This window comes from Nelumbo lutea, chromosome 3 (genome assembly GCF_056320005.1).
Source record: "Nelumbo lutea isolate HS-2025 chromosome 3, American lotus-T2T, whole genome shotgun sequence".
NCBI lineage: Eukaryota > Viridiplantae > Streptophyta > Magnoliopsida > Proteales > Nelumbonaceae > Nelumbo > Nelumbo lutea.
In genome coordinates this window covers 92784768-92810245 of record NC_142686.1, presented here as the reverse complement: position 1 = coordinate 92810245, position 25478 = coordinate 92784768, and the positions used below count along the sequence as shown (strand labels likewise).

At 40.1% G+C, this 25478-nt stretch overlaps 1 protein-coding gene across 3 annotated transcripts in view; it reads right to left on the bottom strand.

The window, feature by feature from the left end:
• The window catches only part of GSL04 (glucan synthase-like 4), a 147684-nt gene that overhangs the window by 115391 nt on the left and 6815 nt on the right, over positions 1–25478 (bottom strand). For all 3 annotated transcript variants that reach the window (XM_088981636.1, XM_088981637.1, XM_088981638.1), the window contains exons 3-9: positions 17233–17351; positions 16333–16414; positions 16103–16213; positions 15735–15854; positions 15504–15596; positions 15308–15399; positions 14964–15090 (exon numbers count right to left, since the gene is read on the bottom strand). In XM_088981636.1, coding sequence (XP_088837762.1) covers positions 14964–15090; positions 15308–15399; positions 15504–15596; positions 15735–15854; positions 16103–16213; positions 16333–16414; positions 17233–17351 — 744 coding nt within the window. The remainder of the gene's footprint in view (positions 1–14963; positions 15091–15307; positions 15400–15503; positions 15597–15734; positions 15855–16102; positions 16214–16332; positions 16415–17232; positions 17352–25478) is intronic.

Genomic DNA, 25478 nt, shown 5'->3' with positions numbered 1-25478 from the left:
TCACATCACCCAGTTGACTGATCATCTTCCCAAACTTTTCATATTCTGCTCTCATGGCTGCCAATTCTGCAGAAGCAGACATCTCTTCACTATCTGGCCCGGCAACTACATTTGCACTTCCTGATCTTTTACTATCATGTTTTTTTCTGAAACCGAATGGGAACAAGATTAGGATGTAGTTTCCAAAACTTGTCTTTGGTGTGCTTCGGCTTCTTGCAGTACTCACATATAACTTCTTTCTTTCCTGTGTCACCAGAAGTTCCAACATTCCCTTTAGGTTTAACCCCCATATTGGCAAAGTGATCACTAATATCAGCCCCTTGAACCTGGACAGCCCTTCTGCTCTCTTTGCGACTCAGCAATGCATAAGCTTGTGACAATGAGACACACTCCTTGGAAAGAATATTTTGTTTTGTGATATCATATTCTGGGTTTAGTCCAATTAAGAACTCAAAAACCCTGTTCCTTTCAACCAATTTTCTGTAGGTCTCTACATCATTGGTGGTGTCCCAAGTTACAGCTTCTATTAGGTCAATCTCTTGCCATAGAGACTTTAGGGTTGAGAAATATACAACAAGAGGCTTCTCCCCTTGCCTTAAATTCTTTACATCACTTCTCAATTTATATGCTCGGGCCACATTGAGTTTTTGGGAATAGGTTTCTGCAACACTGTCCCAATTTTCCTTTGCTGAATTCATCCATAGGTAGTGTTGGCTAATTTGTGGCTGCATTGATTTCACAAGCCACCCAATGACAATGTAACTTTCTAGCATCCACTTCTCGTAGGATGGATCATCTGCTGGGGGAGCCTTCTTACTCCCGGAAATGAACCCCCACTTTCCTCTACTATATACATAAATCTTTACTGATTGTGGCCATGCCAGATAATTAGTTCCATCTAGTTTCACTATGGTCACAGTCAATAAGGAATCACTTGGAGTCCCCTGAACCAGTCCATATTCAGCACCACTTTTGTTTTCAAACTCTGAGGAATACATCATGTAAACACTTCAAATATGATTTCAGATGACTTCTACAAGTATACTGAATGAGGACGAGCAAGAATTGAGTTCAGGCGACCACAAGAAGGTAATACACTGAGTTAATCCGACCATAAGAAGGCAATACACTGAGTTCAGCCTTCAAGAAATAATCAGAAACTTCTAGGCACTGAGCACTCAGCCGAAGTACCTTTTCAAATCTAGACTTCAAGGTAACCACCAAAGAAATAACCAAGAAGAGTAAATACAAATTGGTATTGCTGAAAAAAGCCTTTTTACAAACACAGTGTGGGCTATAGAGACAACCCCACTGTCAAAAAAGAAAAAAAGGCCTCAAGAACAGTTCGTACAGTCCCCAAAAAACAGCCAAATGTAAGTAACAATCCACAGCCTTGTTACAAGGATGTTTCGGCAGTTTTGACAGTCCAAGGAGTCCAAACACAGCCCAGAAATTTATGGGTTAAACCAGATTCAATGGCAGCCGAAGATGGTACAGAACAACCAGAAATCTTCGGACACTTCAACAGTCCAAACACAGCCGAAAGTAGTACAGAACAACCAGAAATTTTCGGACACTTCAACAGTCCAAACACATCAGAAAATAACCCAGAAATCTGAGCACAACTTACAGTTTAGAGCTTCAAACCAGGACCAAGCTGTTCACCTTCCTTTTTTTCTCCGATTCTTCCTGGTCACCGAACCACTTCCCCAAGAGATTCAGGTCTTGGGCACTTCCAATGACCTCCAAGAATCAGGCAACATAAGCCTAAGCTTCCAGCCCTAGAATATTGAAGTTCAGGCCTGCTCTGATACCATGAAGAAAACTGAAGAGAGGAGAGCTTGAGAGTTCGGCAATGAGGGTCTGAGAATGAGAGTTTCGAACCCAACCTCTCTCAGCACCCTAACACTATTTTATTAAGATAGGTTCGAATAATTACAAGGAAGCCCTTAGTTGGGCAAAAATTTACAAAGAACTTAATATAGACAGGATGGGCCCAGAATAAGGCCCATTACAGAAAAACATAAATAACAAGAAAGAATAAGCAGCCTATGGGCCATTCGGCCCACCTTCTCTAAAGGTTGAAAAGGAGTTGCCATTTTGAGGGCCTGGAGGTGAGAATGCCTCTAGCCGGTGTTGTGGTGGTCGTTGAAGTGGTATACTAGACCCTCTATTCCATGAGTCAATGCACGATATTCAGCTTCAGCACTAGATCGAGCCACCACATTTTGCTTTTAAATCCTCCAGGTAACAAGGTTCCCTTCTATAAAGGTGCAGTAGCCACTAATAGACTTTCTGTCATTTTGAGATCCAACCCAATCTGCATTTGTATAAACATCAACTTTCAAATGCCCATGTCTTTGAAATAACAAGCCAGCACCAGGAAACCCTTTTAGATATCGAAGGATTCTTTCTGCTGCTTCAAGATGAGTGGACCTAGGTGCATGCATGATCTGACTGAGAACACAAACAGCATAAGCAATGTCTGGGCGGGTCATAGAAAGATATAACAATCTCCCTACAAGCCTCTGAAACTGTTTCACATTCTTGAGAGGTTCACCTTGGTTGTCACCTAATTTATGGTTGGGATCAATGGGAGAGTCAACTGGCTTCACTCCCATCTTTCCAGAGTCCTGAAATAAATCTAGGACATATTTCCTTTAGGAAATGAAGATACCCCATTTTGAGCGGGCAACTTCAATTCCAAGGAAGTATATGGGAGGCCCTAGATCCTTCACTTCAAACTGAGTAGCAAGGAAACTCTTCAATCTCTGTATTTCATCCTTCCGGTCACCAGTAACAATTATATCATCAACATATACTATTAAAGCAGCCATTTTACCTTCTCCTCTTTTCACAAACAATGTGTGATCTGATTGACATTGCTTGTATCCATTCTGCTGAACCGCAACATGGAATCTGTTGAACCAAGCTCTTGGTGATTGTTTCAGCCCGTATAAAGACTTCTTCAACTTGCACACCTTCTATTCATTGCCTTGAGCCAGGAAACCAGGGGGTTGAATCATGTAAACTTCCTCTTCAAGATCATCATTCAATAATGCATTCTTGATATCAAGTTGATGTAGATCCCAATCCAGATTAGCAGCAAGAGAGAATAGAACTCTAATGGAATTCATCTTGGCAAGAGGGGCAAAAGTTTCTGCATAATCAACTCCGTACACTTGAGTAAACCCCTTTGCCACTAAGCAAGCTTTATACCTCTCCACCGTTCCATCAGCCCAATGTTTGACAGTGAACACCCATTTACATCCAACTGGATCCTTTCCCTTAGGAAGATCTACAAGTTCCCATGTGCCATTTTCATAAAGGGCATTAATTTCTTCCTTCATGGCATCTGTCCATTCAGGTACTAAAAGAGCTTCTGCCACATTCTGTTACACAGTTTTTGTATGCCCTTAGCTTCAATCTGATTTGATGTACTTTTGTTATTTAGTGGAAATAAATAAAGTGCATGTTTGATTCATGTTGTTTGGTTTAATTCTGTGTAAAACCCTAAAACTGGACATTTATAGAGACTCGTGTTAGTTTTAAATGTTCACAGCCGTTGGATAAGTCTGGGGAGATTTATCCTGCCAAGGCTGATACTGGTGTGCCACCAAGTGTTGGGATGGCCTGTCTCAGCCACCAGGGTAAGACCCGAGGCACATGCAGTATGGGATTACTTGAATCCTTGAACCGGACCAGATTTCCAGTCTTGCCCTGGACCTTGGAGATAGATGGGCAAAACTGGAAAGTTACACCTGACCCCTAGACTCGATTATGACACTTTACTAGGTGTTGGATCAGGCTGCCTTTGATATGCCAATCAGTGAGATCCTTAGCGGGGATCAAAACCTGGGTATGTTGGGGCAATTTGAGAATTCATCTGAGTGGGTGATCATAGTGACAGAATCAGCCACTTTGTCGAACAAAGGGTAATGATCGGGAATGCACTCTCTCTGATGGAAACCAAACTGCCAGCAGTTGATTTCAATCGTTGGAATTTTGTTTTGCAAAATTAATATATTTATATATATATATATGTACGGTTTCAAATTGTTTGCAAATGGTTTTAATTCCCGGGATCCATGTGAGAGGAGAGTGCGGCACTGTTCCTTGCAGCCGAGGGAGAGGTCCTCTCTTGTCGGGCAGTGCTTGATCATTAAGGGCTGAGAGGTTAAGTGTAAGACCATTGAGGATAATACCTGATGGGCTAATCTTGCACCTGCCCACAGTCCCTGGGTTTTTATAAGATGGCTTGGCCCAGGGACCACTTAATGTAAGTGTTGGGCCCATAGGGTCCATATGATGGACTCAAGGGGTTCATTGAGTTTTTCAGTGAATTCGGCTGGGCCTTGTATTAAAGGCTAGGCCGAACCCATGTGCCTGGTGTGTAGATCAATGCTTGGGTCCCACGCCATACAAAGAAGCCCAACTGGGCAGTAGATTGGAAAGTAATTAGACACTGAACACTTAATGGGCCAGAAGCCCATTTCGAGGTGGGCTGATATGATCACTCATCCTTGGGGCGAATCTAAGATTAATGTTAGTAAAAGGATTGGGCCTTTAGCCTTATCCACTCTTGGAGACCAAATTCAAATTAGATTTGAATCTGGTAACCTCCTGATAAGATCAAGAGTAAGCTAACTTTATCTGCAGATAGGATTAAGATTATCCCCTATCCAAATACTGATTTGGATTGGGATAACTCCTAATTAGGAGGTTTCTTAATCAAGAAGAAAGGAGAAGAAACCCTAACCAAAAAAAATGGAGAAATACAACAGATTTCGAACCAAGAGAAATCGCAAGAAAGGTTCCTGCGAATTAAGATCAGATCTCATACTCCAGAAAAAGAAAGAAGAAGCAGTTCAGCTTTTTCGCCTTTGGAGTTCTCCTCCTGCCGCCGCCATCTGTTTTTGCAAGATTAGATCTTTGCAGAAAAGAAAGTCAAGAAATCTGTTCTTGACATCAGTCTTGCAAGAAAGACTGAAATAGATTCAGTGTTTAGTGCTTCCAGAGGATACTTGCGAAGGATCCAGTGTGTAGGACGCACCCTGCTGGTTCTGTTCCATCCACAGCTGTGTCATCTTCAGCAGGAACGGATCTTGGAGCATTCTTTGGGCGTGAACACCAACTTTGGGAGATAGTGCTTCTCTGGATCAGGTATATTCCTCCCATTTGTCTTTTGGTACAGATCTGGTTTGATTATGGTTCAAGTAGGATCCTTGAATATTGTATTCTAAATTTAGGGAATATGATTCCCAGTTGGGAGAAGGTAGGAAAATTTTTGAAATTCGCCCACCCATTCCGCGACCTTTATAGCGTCCATTAGATGGATCCTACCATTCTGGGGATAGGGACACTGTCAATCGAGGTAAAGAAAGCACGAAAAGAGGGTGAAATGTTCTCATATGAAACAAAGTTGGAAATGGGGTGTTTAGTGGTGCACAATCTAACACCTTTCCTGTGAGCAATAGGGAGATCAAGGTCATTAGCAACAAAGGTATCAATTGCAATAGAATTAGGAACATCATTGGGAGTCAAGTTACCTGAGTGAGTATGATCCTCCCCCGAGGAGTTTGATGGCATTGGAGGCATACTTTCAGGATTCTCCACAGTTCTTGAATTTGGTTGGCCTTTGCAACGACGGAAGAAGAAATGAAAAGGCGAAGGATCAGAAAGAGGAGGGAGCTGAACCAGTTTCTCCCCATGCCTACACTCCCCCTGAATAGAAACAAGAAAGAAAGGCTCGTCCTCAAAGAAAGAGACATCCATGGAGACATAGAATTTCTGAGAAACATGATCAAAACAACGGTATCCCTTTTGAGTGAAGGAGTAACCAAGGAATATGCAAGGAATAGCACGAGAATGCAATTTCCCACGAGTGGAAGACAGATTTTGGACAAAGCACTGACAACCAAATACACGATGAGGAATGGGAAAAAGGGGGGCCTAATACATGATGAGGAATGGGAAAAAGGGGGGCCTTAGGGAAGAGAAGCTGATGTGGGGCCTTGCACTCTAACCAACGAGAGGGCATACGGTTAATGAGGTAACAAAGGACAGCCTCAAGCCAAAACCGTTTGGGGACATTCATATGGAGTAGTAAACCTCGAGCCACTTCAAGGAGATGGCGGTTCTTTCGTTCAGCAACACCATTTTGTTGTGGTGTTCGGGCACAAGAGCTACGGTGAAGTGAACCACGGAAAACAAAGAATTCCGTGAGATCACTATGAAAATACTCTTTTGCATTATCTGACTGAAAAATTTGGATTCCTGTTTGAAATTGAGTGAAGACCATCCGCTGAAAATCTTGGATAATTTCTGGTACTTCCTCCCTGGTTCGCATGGGATATACCCAAGTATATCTAGAATAATCATCAATGAGGGTAATAAAATACTTGTAACCACTCTCAGATGGTAAAGTAATAGGGCCCCATACATCAGAATGAACAATGCGAAAGGGAAATTCAGATTTACTATTCTTTTGAAGAAAATGAGTTCTACAATGTTTACTCAACTGACACGTTTGACAAGAGAAATCTAAAACGGACACTGACTTAAACATTTCTAGAAACACAACTTTTAAAGACTCAAAAGACAAATGACCAAGGCGACAATGACATAAATAAACTTGACTCTTACAGGACTGACTCATAGACTTTGTAACATGAAGACCAGCCTTATTCTCTAGCATGTAAAGTCTATCAACCATACGTCCCCTACGAATCGTCCTCCCCGAGGCCAGATCCTGAATCACACAATGAGAAGGGAAAAAAGTCACTGAGCAGTTTAAGGAATTAGTGACACTACTAACAGAGAAGAAATTAACGGGAAATTTCGGAACATGTAGGACATCAGAGAGGGTAAGGCCAAGGAAAGAGAGATGGTTCCTTGACCAGCTATGGCGTGTATAATCCATCAGCTAGTCTCACCTTGTCTCTTACAGAAAGAAGGTGATATGTTTGAAAGTAAGAGGACGTACCAGTCATGTGCTTTGATGCTCCAGAATCAATGATCCATGGAGAGTCAAGGGTGTGAGAAGCAACACGGAAAGTTGTGGCAGAGTTACCTGACGTAGATGCAAATGAGGTTGAGGGAAGAGCATCCATCTGACGAGTTGCTCTACCATAGAGCTCTAAATGATCAAGGAAGGAATTCATAATATCCTCCCTTGGGTCAGATCTAGAGAGATGTGTCTGAGTCACAGTGTGGATGGAGGGTTGATTCTCCCAAGTAGCCATGTTGGTCGTGATGTATTTCTTTGTACCTTTGTCCGATCCTTTTATTCACATCTGAACCTTGCTTCTTATTCAGATCTTGAGCCCATTTGGTTTCCCATGAAGATCCCAGCATGTATCTCTGGTGTGCCGGGGTTTCTGGCAATGAGTGCACCACAATTTGTCTTTATCCTCTATTCTTTTTTGGAGATCTCCTTTCCTGGAAGAGGTTCCCACACTAGTAGAGACACCCCTTTTTGCTGCCAACACAACTGCATCCCCACCTGGGTTGTTCATCAAATTCCTTCTGCTCTCTTTAGATTGTACAAGAGCATAAACTTCCTGAACTGATGGAAGATCCTTAGAACTGAGAATCTAGACTCTGATAGATTCATACATAGGATTTAAACCATGTAAGAATGCAAACACTCTTTGCTGGGAGACAAGTTTCTTGTACAATTTTGCATCCTTGTCACACTTCCAATCCACATTCTGGTAATGGTCCAACTCCTTCCAGACAGAAGTAAGTCAGAGTAATATAGCAATAAACACCTCTCCCCCTATTTACAAGTAGACGATTCTGCCTATAGTTGATAGATCTTGGCATAGTGTCGCAGTTCTGAATATGTAGATTTTGCTTGCTCCCAGATCTCATATGTTGTTTCAGCCCACATGAAATTCTTCCTTATTTGAGGTTGCATGGAGACTAAGAGCCAAGACATAACCATGCTATTCTCCTGATTCCATCTATCATATTCCGCACTCCTAGAGTGTGGTTCTTTAATTCTCCCATTAATATAGCCTATATTCCCCTTTGCAGTGATGTATAGCTTGATCCCTCTTGACCACTCTAGGTAATTTAAACCATCAAAAGGGACAACAGCCATGGGAAGGGATAGGTCACCACCCCCACTCATTCCATTCAGCATTGAGGAAACTCCAGATGTGGCAGAATCTTCACCACTCATGGTTTCAGGTTTAAAAAACAACACCAAAAGAAGGAGCCTTGCCTCAAAGAGATGTTACAAAAGGCACCAGGCACTTCCTAACCTTCAGTCCACAAAAAAAAAAAACTGCTATTGCAGCACACAAACAGATCCTTATGACCTACGGTTTCACAGGGATCCAGAAACAAACACTGATGTTGCAGTACATAAACAGGTTTTTATGACCTACGGTTTTACAGGGATCATACGACCCCATAACAGAATGGAAGGAGCAAGGAGAAGTTCACCACACATCTAATCGGAAGACCTGGTACAGGGCCAACTTCAGGGCAGCCGAATAGTCAATGAGAGCAATGTAAAAAAAAAGGGTTACTACAGTCCATCAACAGAGCAGCCGAACAGTCAATGAGAACAGTAGATGAATAGCAGGTAATACCTTCGTGAACATCAGATGATAGCCTCTGAAATTTTTAGTCGAACATCAGATGGAAATCTCTCCATAAACCAGAACTTTCTCTACGCTGGAAGATGAAAAGTCAGGCAGACTTCTTCGAACATCAGATGGAAATTTCTCCATAAACCAGAACTTTCTCTACGCTGGAAGATGAAAGGTCAGGTAGACTTCTACTTGCTGGAATCCGAACAGCAGATGGACACAACTGGGAGATGAAGGGACTGACTGCTCGACATCACCCTTCAGGCCTGGACGACCTGCTCTGATACCATGTTGAACAAGAGAAGAGAGAGAGGAGAGGCAAGAGGACTGAAAGCCCAAAACAATACTGCAGGCGTGCAGTATGTTATTATTTATACTAGGATGGTCGTACAACTTAAAGAAGAAATTACAAAAGTACCCTTGCGGTACTAAACATATGTACAACAACATCTATCAACAGGTAATAGAGGAAGAGGGAGAGGGAGTCCAAATCCCCCTATCCCTTTTTCTTGTATCCAAACAAACCCTTCAATACATTGAAGCAAGTTCATAACCCTGGAAATTTCACACATGTAACCCTCTTCTAAACCCCAAATCCCAGTCAAAACCAGCTTCTGAATTGGAAGGAACCACAAAATAGGAGATAGGCTCCTCCCTATGTTTGGAGATGGCAAAAAGAGATGAAAATTGTTCCTTCAATGGTAAATTGCCCACCCATACATGCTCCCAAAACTTGACAAAATCTCCAAAACCAGGGTTATATCTAATGAGTGATAAGAATAAGGGTAGGATATCACAAATGGACTTCCAAGGAGAAGCTCTTGTAGCCCTTACCGAAATTCCAGAGTCTCAACCATTAGCCACAAGCCTTATTCACGTGGCCTGAGACACATAATAGCTTTGTCCCAGAATTGTTCTTCCTGCCAAAACTAGCAAACCATTCAGGATCACGCCTTAAAATGGTGGGGGAAACAGCCACAGTGTCAACATTTGTAACAGATGTTGGACATCCATATAGCCCTGCATTAGCTGGAAAAGGAGGCTTCAACCTTGGTTTTCCTTGTTTTCCTTCAAGGCTTTCCAACAATGCCGTCTCTTCTCCACAAATGTAAGCACCAGCCCCATAGTGGATATGAACATCAAAATCATACCCAGATCCACATGCTTTTTTTCCCAAAAGTCTAGCTTGATAAGCTTCCCTCTCCGTGCTTTCTCAAGGTTTTTCCGCTCATTTACATACTCTCCCCTTATGTAGATATAAACAGCAGTGGCCCGCATACCAACCCCTACAATCAGGCAACTCTCAAGTAGTTTATGTGGGTCATGGCACATAATTTCTCTGTCCTTACATGTTCCTGGCTCACTCTCATCAGCATTGACAACAAGATAAGAAGGACGGCCATCAGATACCTGTGACATGAAAGACCACTTCAGGCCAGATGGAAAACCAGCTCCACCATGGCCTCGAAGACCAGATTTCTTCATTTCAGTGACAATCCAATCAGAGCCCTTAAGTACCAAGTCTTTAGTTCTATACCAGTCATCCCGCCTCATGGCACCTTTCAGGAAAGGGTCGTGCAGCCCATTAACAAATGCTTCTTCAAGGACTGATTCCGGAAGGTCACGTAAGGGAGCGGAGAGCACCTCGAATTGGCGACGATATTCCTTAACAGTAGAAGATTGATGTGAAGAGTTGCTCCTGTAAATTACCCTACTAAGTCGATCGAAAACGTTCAAGGAGGAGTTCTTTGAATTCTGTTCAACCACGAAAAGGTCGCCGACTATCTTCCCAGTAGTACCACGCCAATGCATCACCCTCTAAACAGACAATGCAGCTCGCAGACGCTCCGCCAGAAGCAAGCCATTAATCTCAAAATAGCACTCCGCGCGAAAAAGCCAGCCGTCTGGATTTTTCCCATCAAAAATAGGTAACTCCAACATCCGAGGAAGTGAATCAGAAGTATGTTCCGCGACTAACACTGAAGGAGACGTCGGGAAAGCCGCACTCTTCCCTTTGTCAACCGCACGACTTGATGCGGCTACAGGAGGAGCAATGTTCGTTGTAGACAAGGGAGCTGGCAAGGTTTGTTGCTGAAGCAACAGATCAAAACGTCTTACCAAGTCTTGAACGCCTCCTTCCAGGGATGTGATCTTCGAAAGTCCAGTTGTTATCTCATCGCGTAAGCCATCTACTTCAGAATGCAGAGAAGTCAAGCGTTCTTCGAAACCCTCCACCTGTGATGCCACTTCCTTAGCTGTCAACATGGCCGAGGAAAGACGAGCTCTGATACCACTGTTATGTCCCAGAAACTCACACACAGTATTCTTCACTCAAAGAAAAGCATGCCACTCCTCATCCCCCAAAGCCCCTTCTTATACTCTTCTGATAGCATAACTGTCTCCCTCTATAAATGCCCAGCTGGCCTAGTTATAAATGCCCAAAAACTCTTCTTATTCATAATTAATATAGCTATAAATGCCCCAAGACTCTTCCTATTCCCGTCTGACCTCCTCCATAAATGCCCCATGTCTAATCATCTCCCCCTTATGCTGCCTTTTCTTTCTCCTAGCATACGTAAGGTTAACTGGGGGCCTATCACATAACCACAATAAATGAAATTCCAAATTACAAAGTGGGATCCAACCTTCAGTCGAGGCCAATATGCTCCAAGCTGGACAAGTTCTTGTTCTCAACAGACTAGGAGGAACATTAGGGTAGCCAAGTATCTAGGGCACTTCCAAGACTTACTTCAGACCATTGGCCTATAGTGATGTGTAAGGAGGAAATGAGAGGTGATGGACCTATCCCATTCAGGTTTGAAAATACGTGGTTGACCCATCCGGGGTTCAGTGGAAAGATCAGGGAGTGGTGGGAGCAATCTAATCCAATAGTAGAATGGGAGGGAAAGAGGTTACACAAGAAACTTCAATTTCTAAAATCACAATTAAAGGAGTGGAATAGGTTGGAGTTTGGAAGAATAGAGGAAAGAAAACAAGTCTTGCTGGAGCAGATTGAGGATTTGGATATGAAGGAAGAAAGGGGATCCTTTGGAGAGGAAGACAGGAAGATGAGATGAGATTTGAGGAGGCAAATGGAGAATATTCTGATTAAGGAGGAAAAAAAGTGGAAGCTAAAGGAGGGAGATAGAAACACTAGATTTTTCCATTCAATGGCAAATGGGAGGAGAAAAAAGAACCTCATATCAAAATTGGAAGTAGAAGGAGTAGTCTTGTCAAACCCGGCAGAAATAGCAGAGGCCTTAGTAAATCATTTCAAATCTATATTTAGAAGGCCTTTGAATGAGAGGGTGTGGTTGGAGGGTTTGGATTGGCCGACTCTAAGTACATAAAGCAGAGAGTGGTTGGAAAAGAGTTTTGATTCGGAAGAGATAAAGGAAGCATTGTTCTCAATGTATAGGATAGAAGCTTCGGGCCCAGATGGCTTTACAATGGCTTTTTATCAGGACTGATGGGATACCGTAGAGAAGGATCTTAGGTCAGTCTTCGAGGAGTTTCATAGTAGAGGAATAATTAATCCGGGCCTGAACTCAACTTTCATTGCTTTGGTCCCAAAGAAGAAAGAGGCATCACAACCTAAGGATTTCAGACCTATCAGTTTGGTGAATAGCTTGTGTAAAATGATTGCAAAAGTGTTGTCTATCAGGATAAAGAAGGTCCTTCCCTCTATTATTGCACCCAACCAAGGAGCTTTTGTGGAGGGAAGATAGATCACTGATCAAATCATCATTGCAAATGAGAGTCTGGAGAGCTTTAGGAAATCTAAGAAGGGAGTGGTATGCAAATTGGATTTGGAGAAGGCTTATGACCTAGTAGATTGGTCTTTTTTAGTGGAGGTGTTGAGAAGCTTTGGCTTTAGAGAAAGGTGGTGTAAATGGATTCGGGGTTGTATTAGGACTAGTCACTATTCTATCTTGGTGAATGTAACGGTGGTTGACTTCTTTCCTGCTTTGAGAGGCATAAGACAAGGAGACCCACTCTCCCCCTTTCTTTTTACCCTGATTGCTGATGTACTTGGGAGATTGATCCATAGAGCAGACTCGAGGAATCTGATAAAAGAGTGGCGAGTTGGAAGGGAGGAGGTACCACTGACACATCTCTAGTTTGTAGATGACACAATTTTGTTTTGTGAGGGTGGGAATATAAGCTAGATCTAGAATTTAAAATTAGCAATACAACTTGTTGAGCAGATGTCTAACCTCAAGATGAACTTTGATAAGAGTTGTGTGGTGGGGGTGAATGTAGAGGAGAGGAAGTTAAGGAATTATGCAGGTGTGTTAGGTTGTGCAATCTCAGATTGGCAATTGACATACTTGGGCATCCCTTTAGGAGATAATCCTAAGAACAAAAGATTTTGGACTCCAGTAGTGGAGAGATTTGAGAAGAGGCTTGCGTCTTGGAAGAGAAATTATCTTTCCTTAGGTGGGAGAGTCACTCTGATTAGGTCTACCCTAGCTAACCTACCTATTTACTATTTGTCAATGTTTAAGATCCCCACTAAGGTCTCCAACTTATTGGAAAAATTAATGAGGAATTTTCTATGGGAGCCTAGGGAGGAGAAGAGAGATCATAGGGTGAGATGGGAGGTGGTAATTAGATGTAAAAAACTAGGAGGCCTTGGGATTGGAAATATCAAGAAAAGGAACATGGCATTGCTGGGAAAATGGTTGTAGAGGTTTATAGTGGAAAAGGAAAAATTGTGGACAAAGATCGTGGCTAGCATACATGGGTTGGAAGACAATGGTTGGGATTCTGGAATTGTAGCAAGGGCTACAACTACTTCTCTGTGGAAATCCATCCATGATCTGCTTCCAGATTTCTCCCCTTGGATCAGGTACGGTGTTAACTCTGGTAATCGAATAAAATTTTGGGAACATCTTTGGGTTCAGGTTTCACCTCTGAAGGACCAGTTTCCCTACCTGTATGCTCTGTCAGATTTGAAAAATGAACCTATCTCTTCTTTTTTAGGTCCTTTAGACTCCACTTCTGGTTTTGGGTGGAACCTTGGCCTATGAAGGGCAATTAGGGATACAGACTTGGACAGCCTCTTACCTTTGTTAGCCATCCTCAATAATATTTTCCTAGATCCTAATAGAGAAGACACCAGAATTTGGACCCCTTCCACCTCAGGAACCTTCTCTTATGCTTCGTTTTTTGAAACCTTAACTCAGTCATCTATCCCTCCTGGTTTGTCCTTTCCACCTAAGGAAATTTGGAGCAAGCCCATTCCTCCTCGGGTTGGTTTTTTTTGTTAGGAAATTTTCTGGAAAGAATAAACACAAATGATTTACTTCAAAAAAAGAGACCCAATTATTGTTTACTTCCTAATAGATGTTCTCTCTGTAAAGATGATGGGGAATTCGGTTACCACCTTATGGTTTTTTGTAAGGTTACTAAAACTGTTTGGGAGTGGGTACTTTCCCGCTTTGGGTGTTCTTGGAACCCTCCCAAGAGTGTCCAAAGTTAGTTCTCCCCTTTGTTTTTCAGATGGCCTAAAAAGCGAGGGAAGATGTGGAGTAGTATTAGGGCAGCCATGTGTTGGTCACTGTGGGAGGAAAGAAATTCTCAAATTTTTTTAGATAAGGAAAGATCCCTAGAATACCTATAAGAATAATACTTTTAAGGGCCGCCCACTGGCTAAAAACTACGGAACTACTTTCAGACTTTCCTATAGCTGACCTGTTAAGAAACTGGAAAGAGATAGCAACCTCTAATCTATGTAAGGGGACTCTTAGTCTGTCGTGGTCCCCTCCTCCTTCTGGATTTATAAAATTGAACTTTGATGGCAGTAGTCTAAGGAATCTAGGGCCCTCTGGGATTGGGGGAGTTTTCAAGAATGAGGAAGGCTTTGTTATTGCTTTGTTCTCAAGCCCTATTGGAGAAGGAGACTCTCTTAGGGCTGAGACCCTTGCAGCTATAGAAGGAGTTTAAAGAGCAAGGGAATTAAATATCAGTCGGCTGATAATTGGAAGGCGATTCAAAGGTGGTGATTAGCTGGTTGAAGAAAGAGGACAGTGGTTTGTGGAGCTATAATAATGAAAAGAAAAAATTCTTATGGCTGTGTAGGGGCATTGAGATACAATACAGCTGGTTGAAGAGGACCGCTAATTCTTTTGCAGATGGGTTGGCCAAGCAAGGGGTGAATAGGGAGTCTATCTTTTGGGCTAATTTTTAATTTCCTTTCATTGTAATTTGCTGATGGGGAGCTAAGACTTTTTATCTCCCCCTTATTGTATCTAAAGCTTCATAAATTTTCTCTTAATTAATAAAGTTTCTGTTATTGATCAAAAAAAAAAGTGGGAAAATTATGAATAACTGATAACATCAATAATTGCAGCTTACGTGGTGAAAAAGGTAACATAGACATTCAGGCATAAACCGCAAGTTTGAAGCTTCTCCCCATATAAGAAGATAAAGCCCCATATACAAAATTTTGTATTGTTGAACTCCCTGCCCCACAGACGGTAACCTGCAGATATGGATGTCGTTGGTAGGCAGAACAGAAAAAGGAAAGAAATCTAGAAAGAAAAAGGAAATGGAAAATAAATGAAAATTTGATAGCATAAAATATGAGAAAAAAGTATATAAAGAGAATATGGCTTTCTCAAAACTAAAAGTGAGGTGATGAAGTTTTGCAAAATCTTAATTTGTTTGGTTGAAAGGCAAGACACATGTATCAATCTTACCGAATGTTGCTTTTTCTCCCCAAAAACTTGCACCAATTTGTATAATTTTTGAACAACTTTTTCATCAGCACATCCACAGCTCCATGTCCCAGCTGATTTTACAATGATATGAATTTCAAATTGAAAGATTATATATATATATATATATATATATATATATATATATATAAAGTTGTAAAGTTAATAGAATAAACACCTCTGATGTAGATTCATGCTTAGGAGTCAACCGAATATGGATGTTTGCAAGGAGAAGAATCAGATGCTCTCGTTGGTTGGCTACATTTCCTTTCTGAGGAGATAGATATAAAATTGGTGTGACACCTTCAGCATATAAAAGTATAAAGTATGTTCTATGTGACTTTTTTGTCATATCTAAATGTTTTTAGATATGACAAAAACATAGAAAGAAAGAGATGAATAGATTAACCTGAAATCCAAACCAAAATTGCAACCATTCAAATAAATCCAGAACATCCGCTGGCTCCTGATGATTATTTGCCAATGGTAAACCACGAATATTGCGGACAGCAGCAACTGCAGCTATAATCTGTAGCATCGTAATATTTATAGTGAAACAAATCCACCATAGAAGACTCTCAGCAAGATGCAGCTGGCAGTATTGATCCTACTTGACTGTGACTTGTTGCCAAGAAAGTTTCTTGACAGCATAATGGCCCATTATACTGACACTAATGGCTTAGCCACCAAAAGGGGGTGACTGAGTTTTTTTCATAACTTAGCATAATTTACTAGACAGCAATGAAACTCAAAACACTTATTGGAATAGCACCAGACCTCAGGGAATTGCATAATTGGTTGCTGTACACCTCCAGGATCAAGTGGAAGAATATTGTATGGTACATAGAGCTTCGATTTTGCTTCAATTTCTTCACCATCAGCAAGTATCTAAGAAGATATTAAAGATAAAAATAATATAATAAATGAAAGAAAGAAACTGTATTAACTGGAAAATGTTCTAAAGTTTGAACAAGTTCTAGACATATAGAAGTGGCGAAGGCAGAAACCTCAGAAGCAGTTCCAGATGTGACCGTCTCTAAGACTTCATACAGAACATAAGCAATAATACGTGCATTCGCCAATTGCTCCCTGTGAAGATTCATGTACATTAAAGATATTGGTGAGCACCAAAAAGAAGAAGAAAGAAAGAAAGAAAAATGATATAAAAATGTTCTAAACTTGTTTGTTTTGGAGTAGGATCCCAAAATAGTTGTTTTTGGGTAGCTTTGTTTTCAGTTTGGGCCCAATGGGTAGTTTTGCCATTTTATAATTCAAATTCTGGTCAGGGGTAGCTGGGTATACATCTGTTGGGTTTTGGTCTCTTGGGTGATTTTGTAATAAAATTTATCTATTGGGGGTTGTATGAAGTTAAATTTTGTTCCTAAGGAGCAATTTGTAAAGGGGGACATTCTAGGGGCTTATGTGTAAATATTTTAGTTGGCTTCTCTAGCCAACCATTAAGTCTTACAAAAGAGAAGGGAATTGTTTTTATTGGGGATTTTTGGGTTCTTTTTCTCTTATTTGAGCTATATCTCAGCCCCAGCTAGGGTTTTCTGGTATTGGGAGCTTGGCCTTTGAGGAGTCAAACTATTTCGCGACTTTAATCCCTCTACCACTGCGTGTCCACACAAGCTGCCAGCTTGACACCATTATTGCTATAGAACTATTCTAGGAGTTCTACTTCAGGTTCAGATTTGAAATCCCTAAGAATCCAACTTGTTTTTGTTGTTTTCAGCTTTGTACTGTTGTGCTTGTTTCTGTTCGCTTAAAGTACTGAATATAACTTGCTTATCTGTCCACAACAGATATCCACCTCGCCCAGGGAAAATTGATATGCAACCATTCAGGCATGCTTTTACTTAAAGTAAATATTGCATGCAGCCCATAAAGCAAAGACTGATTATTACCTATTTTCTTTACCAAAGAGTCTAGTATTTTCATCAATGCAGTCTTTATATCTGTGGTAAAGATCTCTTAGTTCATGTGCATCACTCCTTTTCTTCCATTTAGAAGTGATCTTTTCATCCTGAGCATAACAAGTAATGACAATGAGAAAAAGGATCAATAATGTTGTAGGAGAAACAAAAGAAAATCCTACCAGACCTTACTACAAACAATGAAGATAAAGAAAACAGTAGCTCATACACAGCATCAACTAAAACATGCAAAATCTGCAAGACTAATGCCATAATTAATACATCTCAACCACAGGCCATTACAAAATTCAGAAACACTGCAAAATTTCAGAAAACCGTTATTACTGCTAAATACTCAAAATAAGCAACCATCTGCTGGCAAGGCATGTCAAGACAAAATATGAATACTTGTAAGTTCTAATTTGCAAACATGCAAGTGCTGCCTCACTGTCTAAGGTATTCATTCATCAGGACTTGATAAAACATAATGTAACAACCCCAAAGAGGAGCTGTCTGCTGTCTGATAAAGTACAACCCCAAGTACATTAGTACAGGTAGTATCATCACATCTTGAGAGAAATAAAAAAAAAAAAAAACTGGTGTGAAGACAAAAAATGAATATTCATAAGTTCTAGTTTTCAAACATGCAAGTAGTTGTCTCACTATCATCACATCTTAAGAGAAATCAGAAAACCGGTGCAAGAACTAAGAGTTTAGATTCAACAGGCTAGAAGGGAAGCAAATGAATTGGCAGATGGTTTAACCAAACAAGTGGTGCACAGAACTCAAACATAGTGTGTCATGATTGATAAGGAATATGAGCTTTTTTAGTATTACGTTGTATTATCCAAGATATAAAGCAACCCATGTACATTGAGAGACTGTACAGTAGGTATATACAAAAAACAAAACAAAAAAAAAAAGCATGTAAAGCCAAGCAAAAAGAGGCCCAGTATTAGAAAAAAAAACAAAAAAAAATGGAAAAAAGAGCTAGGCTGGACTTCTTTTTTTTTTTTTTTTGAAAAAAAAAAGGTAAGGTAATTTTATTAAGACAACAGAAATTACAGAGGAGCTCCTAATGCGGAGCTAGAATACAGAGAACCAAGCCCAAAATTAGATTACAGCTAAACCAAACTTCTAGACCTTAGCTGTGCACCAAGAGCCCTGGATTGGAACCCTTTCACAGCTGAAGTCCAAGATACTAATTTCCCCACACTACAAGATACAAGACTGTCTACATCCTTAGATTTGTTTGGAAAAACTCTTCTGTTTCTCTCTGCCCAGATGGTGCTTATCACTGCTGCAGGAATAGCCAACCACACACTTTTTGCCAACTTGGAGATGCCTTGAAGTTCCCAGTTTCTTAAGAGATCCATCACTTTACTTGGCATGACCCAAGAAAGTCCCACAGAAGAAAGAAAATGATCCCACAAGGCTGTTGAGACAGGACAATGGATAAAAAGATGGCTGTTGTCTTCTTCATTTTGGCCACAAAGCACACAACCCAAATTTTGAATTTGCATTCCCCTTCTAACCAGATTCAGCTTAGTGAGGTTTCTGTCAAGGCCACAGCCCAAAGTACTGCATTTATTTTATGAGGAGGAATCTGGATCCAAACTTTATCAGCCGGGAATTTCTCATTATTCCCCTATGACAACTTTTTGGCAAAGGACTTCACTGAGAATAAACCATCAGCCGACCACTTCCAAACCCAGGAGTCTTCTTCCTGCACTTTAGACATCTGATTTGAAAGCAGAGCAAACAGATCCATCACTTGATCCACTTCCCAATCTTGAAAAGCCCTTCTGAAAACAGGATTCCAGGAAACCACATTTTCTCTCAGCTCATAGCAGTCAGCAATCAATGCCTCTTGACTCTCTGCAATCTGGAACAGCTGCAGGAACACTTCCTCTAAAGATCTGATATTACACCATTTATCTTTCCAAAATTTCATGCAATGACCAGACCCCAGTTTGAAGGAAAGTCCACTATTTAGTATAGGAAAGGATTCCATAATTTTCTTCCACTGAGAACATCCCAGAAACAGCAGGTTAGAAATGGTTAGCCAGTCCCCACTGTCAGTTTCATATTTAGCTGCTAAAATTTTCCTCCACCAGCTGTCTCTTTCCATACCAAACCTCCATATCCATTTTCCCAACAGGGCCCTGTTAAAAGTTTTCAGCTTCCTCACCCCCAATCCTCCTTTTTTCTTTTGGAGTGCACACCTGATCCCATTTTACTAAGTGAATTTTCTTCTTCTCCTCCCATTGATGATTTGTTTGTTATTTCTAATCCTATAAAATGTTTCACCTTTTCGAGCTTTTTTTGTCTTTCATTGATAGTGTTTCTATTCCCAAGAGTGTTGTAGAAGCTTTATCTATATTTGAAGGAACAAATGCAATGAAGGAAGAGATTTGTGCTCCATAAAAATAATACTTGGGAGTTGGTAGATCTTCCTAAAGGCAAAGAACCAGTGGGTGTAAATGGTTATTCACAGTAAAACACAAGGAAGACAACATAATGGAAAGATACAAAGCAAGGTTAGTAGCCAAAGGATACACCCAATTATACGGGATTGATTATGCCAAGAGGCCCATGACATTTGCTCCAATTTCCAAGATGAACTCCATTCAAATTCTCTTGTCATTAGTTGCTCACTTTGATTGAGAACTTCACTAGATAAACATTAAAAATGCTTTCCTAAATGGAGATTTGGAAAAGGAAGTGCAAATGATTTAGCCACCAGGATTCTTAGCAAAAGGAAGTGAAGGGAAAGTTTTCAAGTTGAAGAAATTTTGGAATGGATTGAAGCAATCACTTAGGGCTTGGTTCAGTAGGTTTCACCTGGCCCTCCAATAGATTGGGTTCAAGCAATGTTAGTTAGATCATACCCTCTTTGTCAAGAATCAAGAGAGATCAAGAAAATATTGAGGTCCTCATAGTGTACATAAATGATATTGATATTACAGGAAACTGGAACTTTGAGATCCAAGAAGTGAAAGGATTTCCTGTTACACAATTTGAGGTCAAGGATCTAGGCCCCCTATGGTATTTTCTTAGAATTGAGGTTGTCCATTCACAAAAGGGTATCTTCACTTCTCAAGGAAAATATGCCTTAGATCTATTGCAAGATTCATGTAAACTGGGGTCAAAGCCAATAGACACCCTCATCAATGCCAATCATAGGCTTGGTGACTATGTTGGAGAGACTATGAAGGACGTTGAGAAATTCCAAAGGGTAGTAGGAACACTTCTCAACTTGTCGATGACTTAGCCAAATATTGCATATGTCATGGGGGTTCTTAGCCAGTTCATGCATGCTCCTAAGACTTCACACCTAGAAGTTGCAAAGAGGTCTTTCAGATGCTTAAAGAAATATCCAGGGAATAGCATATTGTTTAAAACGCATGGTCATTTGAAGGTAGAAGTTTATATTGATGTTGATTGGGCAAGCTCAATAGATAAGAAGAAGTCCACCAATGGATATATACTTTTGTTGGTAGAAATTTAGTCACTTGGAGGAGCAAGAAACAGAGTGTGGTGGCTAGATCTAGTGCTGAAGCTGAATATAAGGCTATGGCACATGGAGTTGCTGAAGTTCTTTAGGTGAAGTATCTAATTGGTGAACTGGGCTTTACCATTGGCAGTCCTATGTCACTCATTATAACGATAAGGTAACCATTAATATTGTTACTAACCTAGTTTTCCATGACGGAAAGCACATTGAAGTTGGCAAGCACTTCATAAGAGAAAAACTTCAAAAGAGTGAAGTCTATACACCATATGTTAGTTCCAAAGAGTAACTTCCTGATGTTATTACAAAGGGCCTTCACTACTTGCAGCACAATGAATTATGTGACAAGTTGGACATGATTAACATTAACCCAACTTGAGGAGAGTACTGTAAATCTATTAGTATAGGCTACAGGGGACTTTTTGTCCTTTTACTTCTTTTTATTTTATTATAATATGTCACAGTTGTCACCCTAATATAAATTCTGGTACGGGTGCTGCCAACTTGACCTTTTGGTGCCTTTTTGATTTATTGTCTTCTCTCCTCTCTTCCTCTCTTCTTCCTTCTTCTCTTCTCTCTTCTTTCTTGTTTTCTACTCTGATTACAAAAAGTGTTCACTACATTGAGAGGGGGATTATTTGGGTTTGATCTTAATAAGAATTAAGAGGGTAAGGAAAACATAAAAAACGTGTAAAAGAGCCAAGGAGATCCCTGTTACAGCCATTGAAGATGCAAAATAATTGGGCAAATTTGTTTTGCAGATGTATTTGGAGGTTTAATTCTATAGGTGTAAAAGGACTTTTAGTTTTGGTGGTTTGGTTTTGAGGGTTGGGTGGACAGATGGCATGTTTGGAGAGTTAGGGGTTGAGTCTTAATCCTATCTGTTAGTTTTTTTTTTCAGTTTGTGCCATGATCAGGTTTGTTGTTATGTATAATCTGGGCTTTTGAATTTTGGTATTTGGAGGGTGAAGAGGGAGGATGGGTTTATTGGTCTGTTTCTTCTTTTTTATAGGTGATTCATTATCACCGTATTGTAATTCTCTCTTTTCTTTCTTAAGAAATTCTCTTTTTTTTTTTTACTACCAAAAAAACCAATATTGCCTGCAATCTTAATACAGCATGATTGGGTTAAGTATATTGAGGTGAATTGAAATATTTTATCAGTAAACAATCAAATTTTATTTGATCATTAAAGAATATTATGCTACAGATATGTGCCAAGCACCTTGTTTTTTGAATGCTAGTTACTACCTACCCTTGTCTTTGAGGACCATTTACAACTAATTTCCTGGTTTGTTTCCCCCAAAACAATTGACCCCTATAGAGTCCTTGTCAAGCCAAGGCATCCACCATGGAATTGGCACTCCCATATATCCAATGGAAGGTGGCATTCAGTCCACCTGCCAACTGTCAAACTTCCCTTATGTTATACCAAGCTCCCAAAGTATTATATCTGAACCATCCCACCACTACTTTTGAGTCACATTCCACCCAAATGTGCCTGTACTTGAGGGTTTTTGTCAATCTAAGCCTTTGTAATACTGCCATCATTTTTGCCACTGTGGAGCTCTCCATATCCAATGGATCCTGAATAAATAACCATTACGGCACCATTGCAACTTCAAAAAGCTCCTCCAATCCCAGAATTCCCTGGATTTCCCAGGCTACACACATCAAAATTGAGTTTAATATGAGGGTAGGCCAAGGTGTCCGTTGTGCCACTTTTTGTGCTCTCCTTGTAGATATTTCAGTAACGACTTGCCAATTCCTGATGATGTCATCAGTGGAAAACAATGCACAACTTTGGCAAAGTCCTTACCCAATATGCCACCTTCACTATGATATTTCAACTATTACTTTCTGATTTAAGGACTTCTCTTTAAATATTCGAGGAGTTCTTTCTTCCTAAGTTGACCATAATATCACCACTCTAGTGCACCTCCATAAAATTCTTCCCCACTTTCTCCTAGCTGAAAAAGACGATAGCTGAAACAGGCCCCCAAGGGTAGCTGGGAGATTCCACCTGCAACTAAATAATGCAAAGCAGAAACTCCAAAAGGCAATCACAAGTACATAAGAGAGATGGATTGAAATTTTATTCGTAAGAGGATGTCGACTAGAGGAGTTTGTCGCCCATCTATTGCATATGAGATGCAGTTAGCTGATGTGTTTACTGAAGGTGTTGTAAGGTCCAAGCAAGCTACTGATTTGGGAAAACTGGATATGGTTGATATATATATATATTGAGAGGGAATGTTGAGAAATTCTTTGTTATTGTTTATTTTTTATTTTTTATTTTTATTTTAGTTTGTCTTATATTGGGTGGTGAGGGGTATATATGTCATTTTCTACATTTTCAGAGTTAAGTATTACTAAGAGAAAGGACAAAATGCCCCAAAGTGTTTTTCAGCTCTTTCTAATTCTTTATTTTCTTTTCTCTTCTTATTGAATCCAACGGAACTATGATATCTTTTCCGATTGGCCAAGACAACAAAGAAGCAAAAAGGCAAAGATAATCGGACTAACATACCATTTGCAGTTTTCCGGGGCATTTGGAGGGAGAGCAATATGCATATTTTCAAAGAAAAACACAAACATAAAAGAATACTCATTGCAGATATTTGTGCTCGGGTGGCTGATTGGACTCTTCATCTTTCAGAGTTCAAAGATCTCAACAAGAAAGATCTTGAGGACAATCTGTGAACTTCTTTGGAAAGTGTAGTGCTTTTGATTACAGGTGAAAGCTCTTCACCTGTATTTGTAATCTTTTTTTAATTTAATGAAACCTTTTTTCTAAACAGGGCATCCCAGTACACGAGGCACCCACCAATGCAGGATCTGGGAAGGGGCAGATGTACGCAGCCTTACCCCTGCACATACAGAGATTCTGTTTCCAAGAATTGAACCCTGGTCACCTAGGTCGCAATGGAGCAAACCAACTGTTGTGCCAAGGTCCACCCTCTTTAATGAATTTTTTTCTCATTATCAAAAAAAAAAAAAAAAAAACATCTTGCTTTAAATTGCATTCAACATAAAAATTGAAGACTGTTAGTTACAAGTAATTGCAAGGTTGTGGATTTTAGTTATTTTGCTAACAGAAATGGCAATAGGGGATCACCTTGCCTCAACGCCCTTAAGTTATTACTCCCTTCACCAGCATGTTTATTAGGATAGAAAAAAAGATAGCGGAAATACACATTAGCATCCATGATGTAGGAGCAAATCAACATCTTAAGTACTAACAAATTTTGTTTTAGACTCATAAAGCAATCCCTAAACAAGCCAATAATCAGACCTTTATTTGGGATTTTAAACTTGTCCACAATCCAACCAAGGTTCTACCCAAGCTGAAGCCTATACCATAATGACCAAAAAATCATAACCTCAACAAACTTTTTGAAGCAACCAACAACCACAAATTTAATCTATAGAAACCAAAAATATTAAATATAGTAAATATTTATTTTAGTACAAAATATAATATAATAATAAAAATAATTTTTTGATAAGTACCTTAATATTTTATTAAAAGAGCATATGAGCAACCCTTAGGGAGGTTCAAGCTGCACCACCTCACATATAAAAACAGGAAAAAAATACAATAGAGCCCAGTACATTTGTCCCCTATTAACCCCTTGTTTGGCTAAAGCATCAGCCAGTCCATTTTCTGACATTTGCACCCATCGTATTCTAATAATCATGTTGCTAGGATAATAATGACAACTTCCATAAAGAATGTTTTCCAAAGTTACTATAAATAGTAATATTGATATTTACTTAGAACAGTTAATTTCTAAATGACTAAAACTTAAACCTACAACCACCTCCATGATTTTTTTCCGATTTTAGCTGCTACATTACCCATAACCAGCCAACAATTAAGTCCAAGCCTATACTCATAACTAGGTCAAAGCCATATCCAAATACATGACCCATTTCTTAAAGTTGAAGGAAAACTCATTTACGCACATGCCTTACAGTTTAAGCAAACCTTAGAAAGTTAAAGCATTTGTGAAGTCTAATACTTGGGTACAAAGAAATGCATGAGTAAGGGGGAGTTGTAGTCTCTAGATAGATAAGATAAGAAGTGGTAATCGAGCTTTAGTGCTAGCCATCTCTAGCAAGAAAGCTTTTTGTAGGAATAATGTTAAAATAACTTAGTTGCAGTTGTTAGGGCCTGTTTGTCTAATTAAAGTGTTTTTTATTTCGTTTTTTTATTTCTGTTATGTCTGTTATTGTACTCAGGGGCACAAGGGTCTTTTCCCTTGTTATTTCTGTTGCCCTATATATAGTAAAATAAACACTGGCGCCGCCAGTACTGTTACATTGCAAACCTTCTCTCTTCTCTCCTCTCTTCTCTTCTCATCTTTTCTCTCCTCTTCCACCTATCTCTGGCCGGCTACACTGTCAAGATGGTATCAAAGCGGGAATGCTGATTAAAAGAGAGCAGATCGATCAACCCTACTCTGTCAAGAGAAGATCGATCAACCCAAAGAATAGATCGAACAGACTAGCAGAAAGGAAATCTGATTCTGGACTACAGAATAGCTACGACTGGTACAGTTCTCCCTATTTTTTCTCTTCTTCACTCTCCTTGGTCATGGGCCGAGTGAAAACCCTATGAATCTGGGGTGGCTGAATGCTGTCGAACCTGTGTAACCCTAGTTTTCTTAGATCGTGTGATCCTGTTCATGTGTTAAGACAACTGTAGGTCAATGCTGAC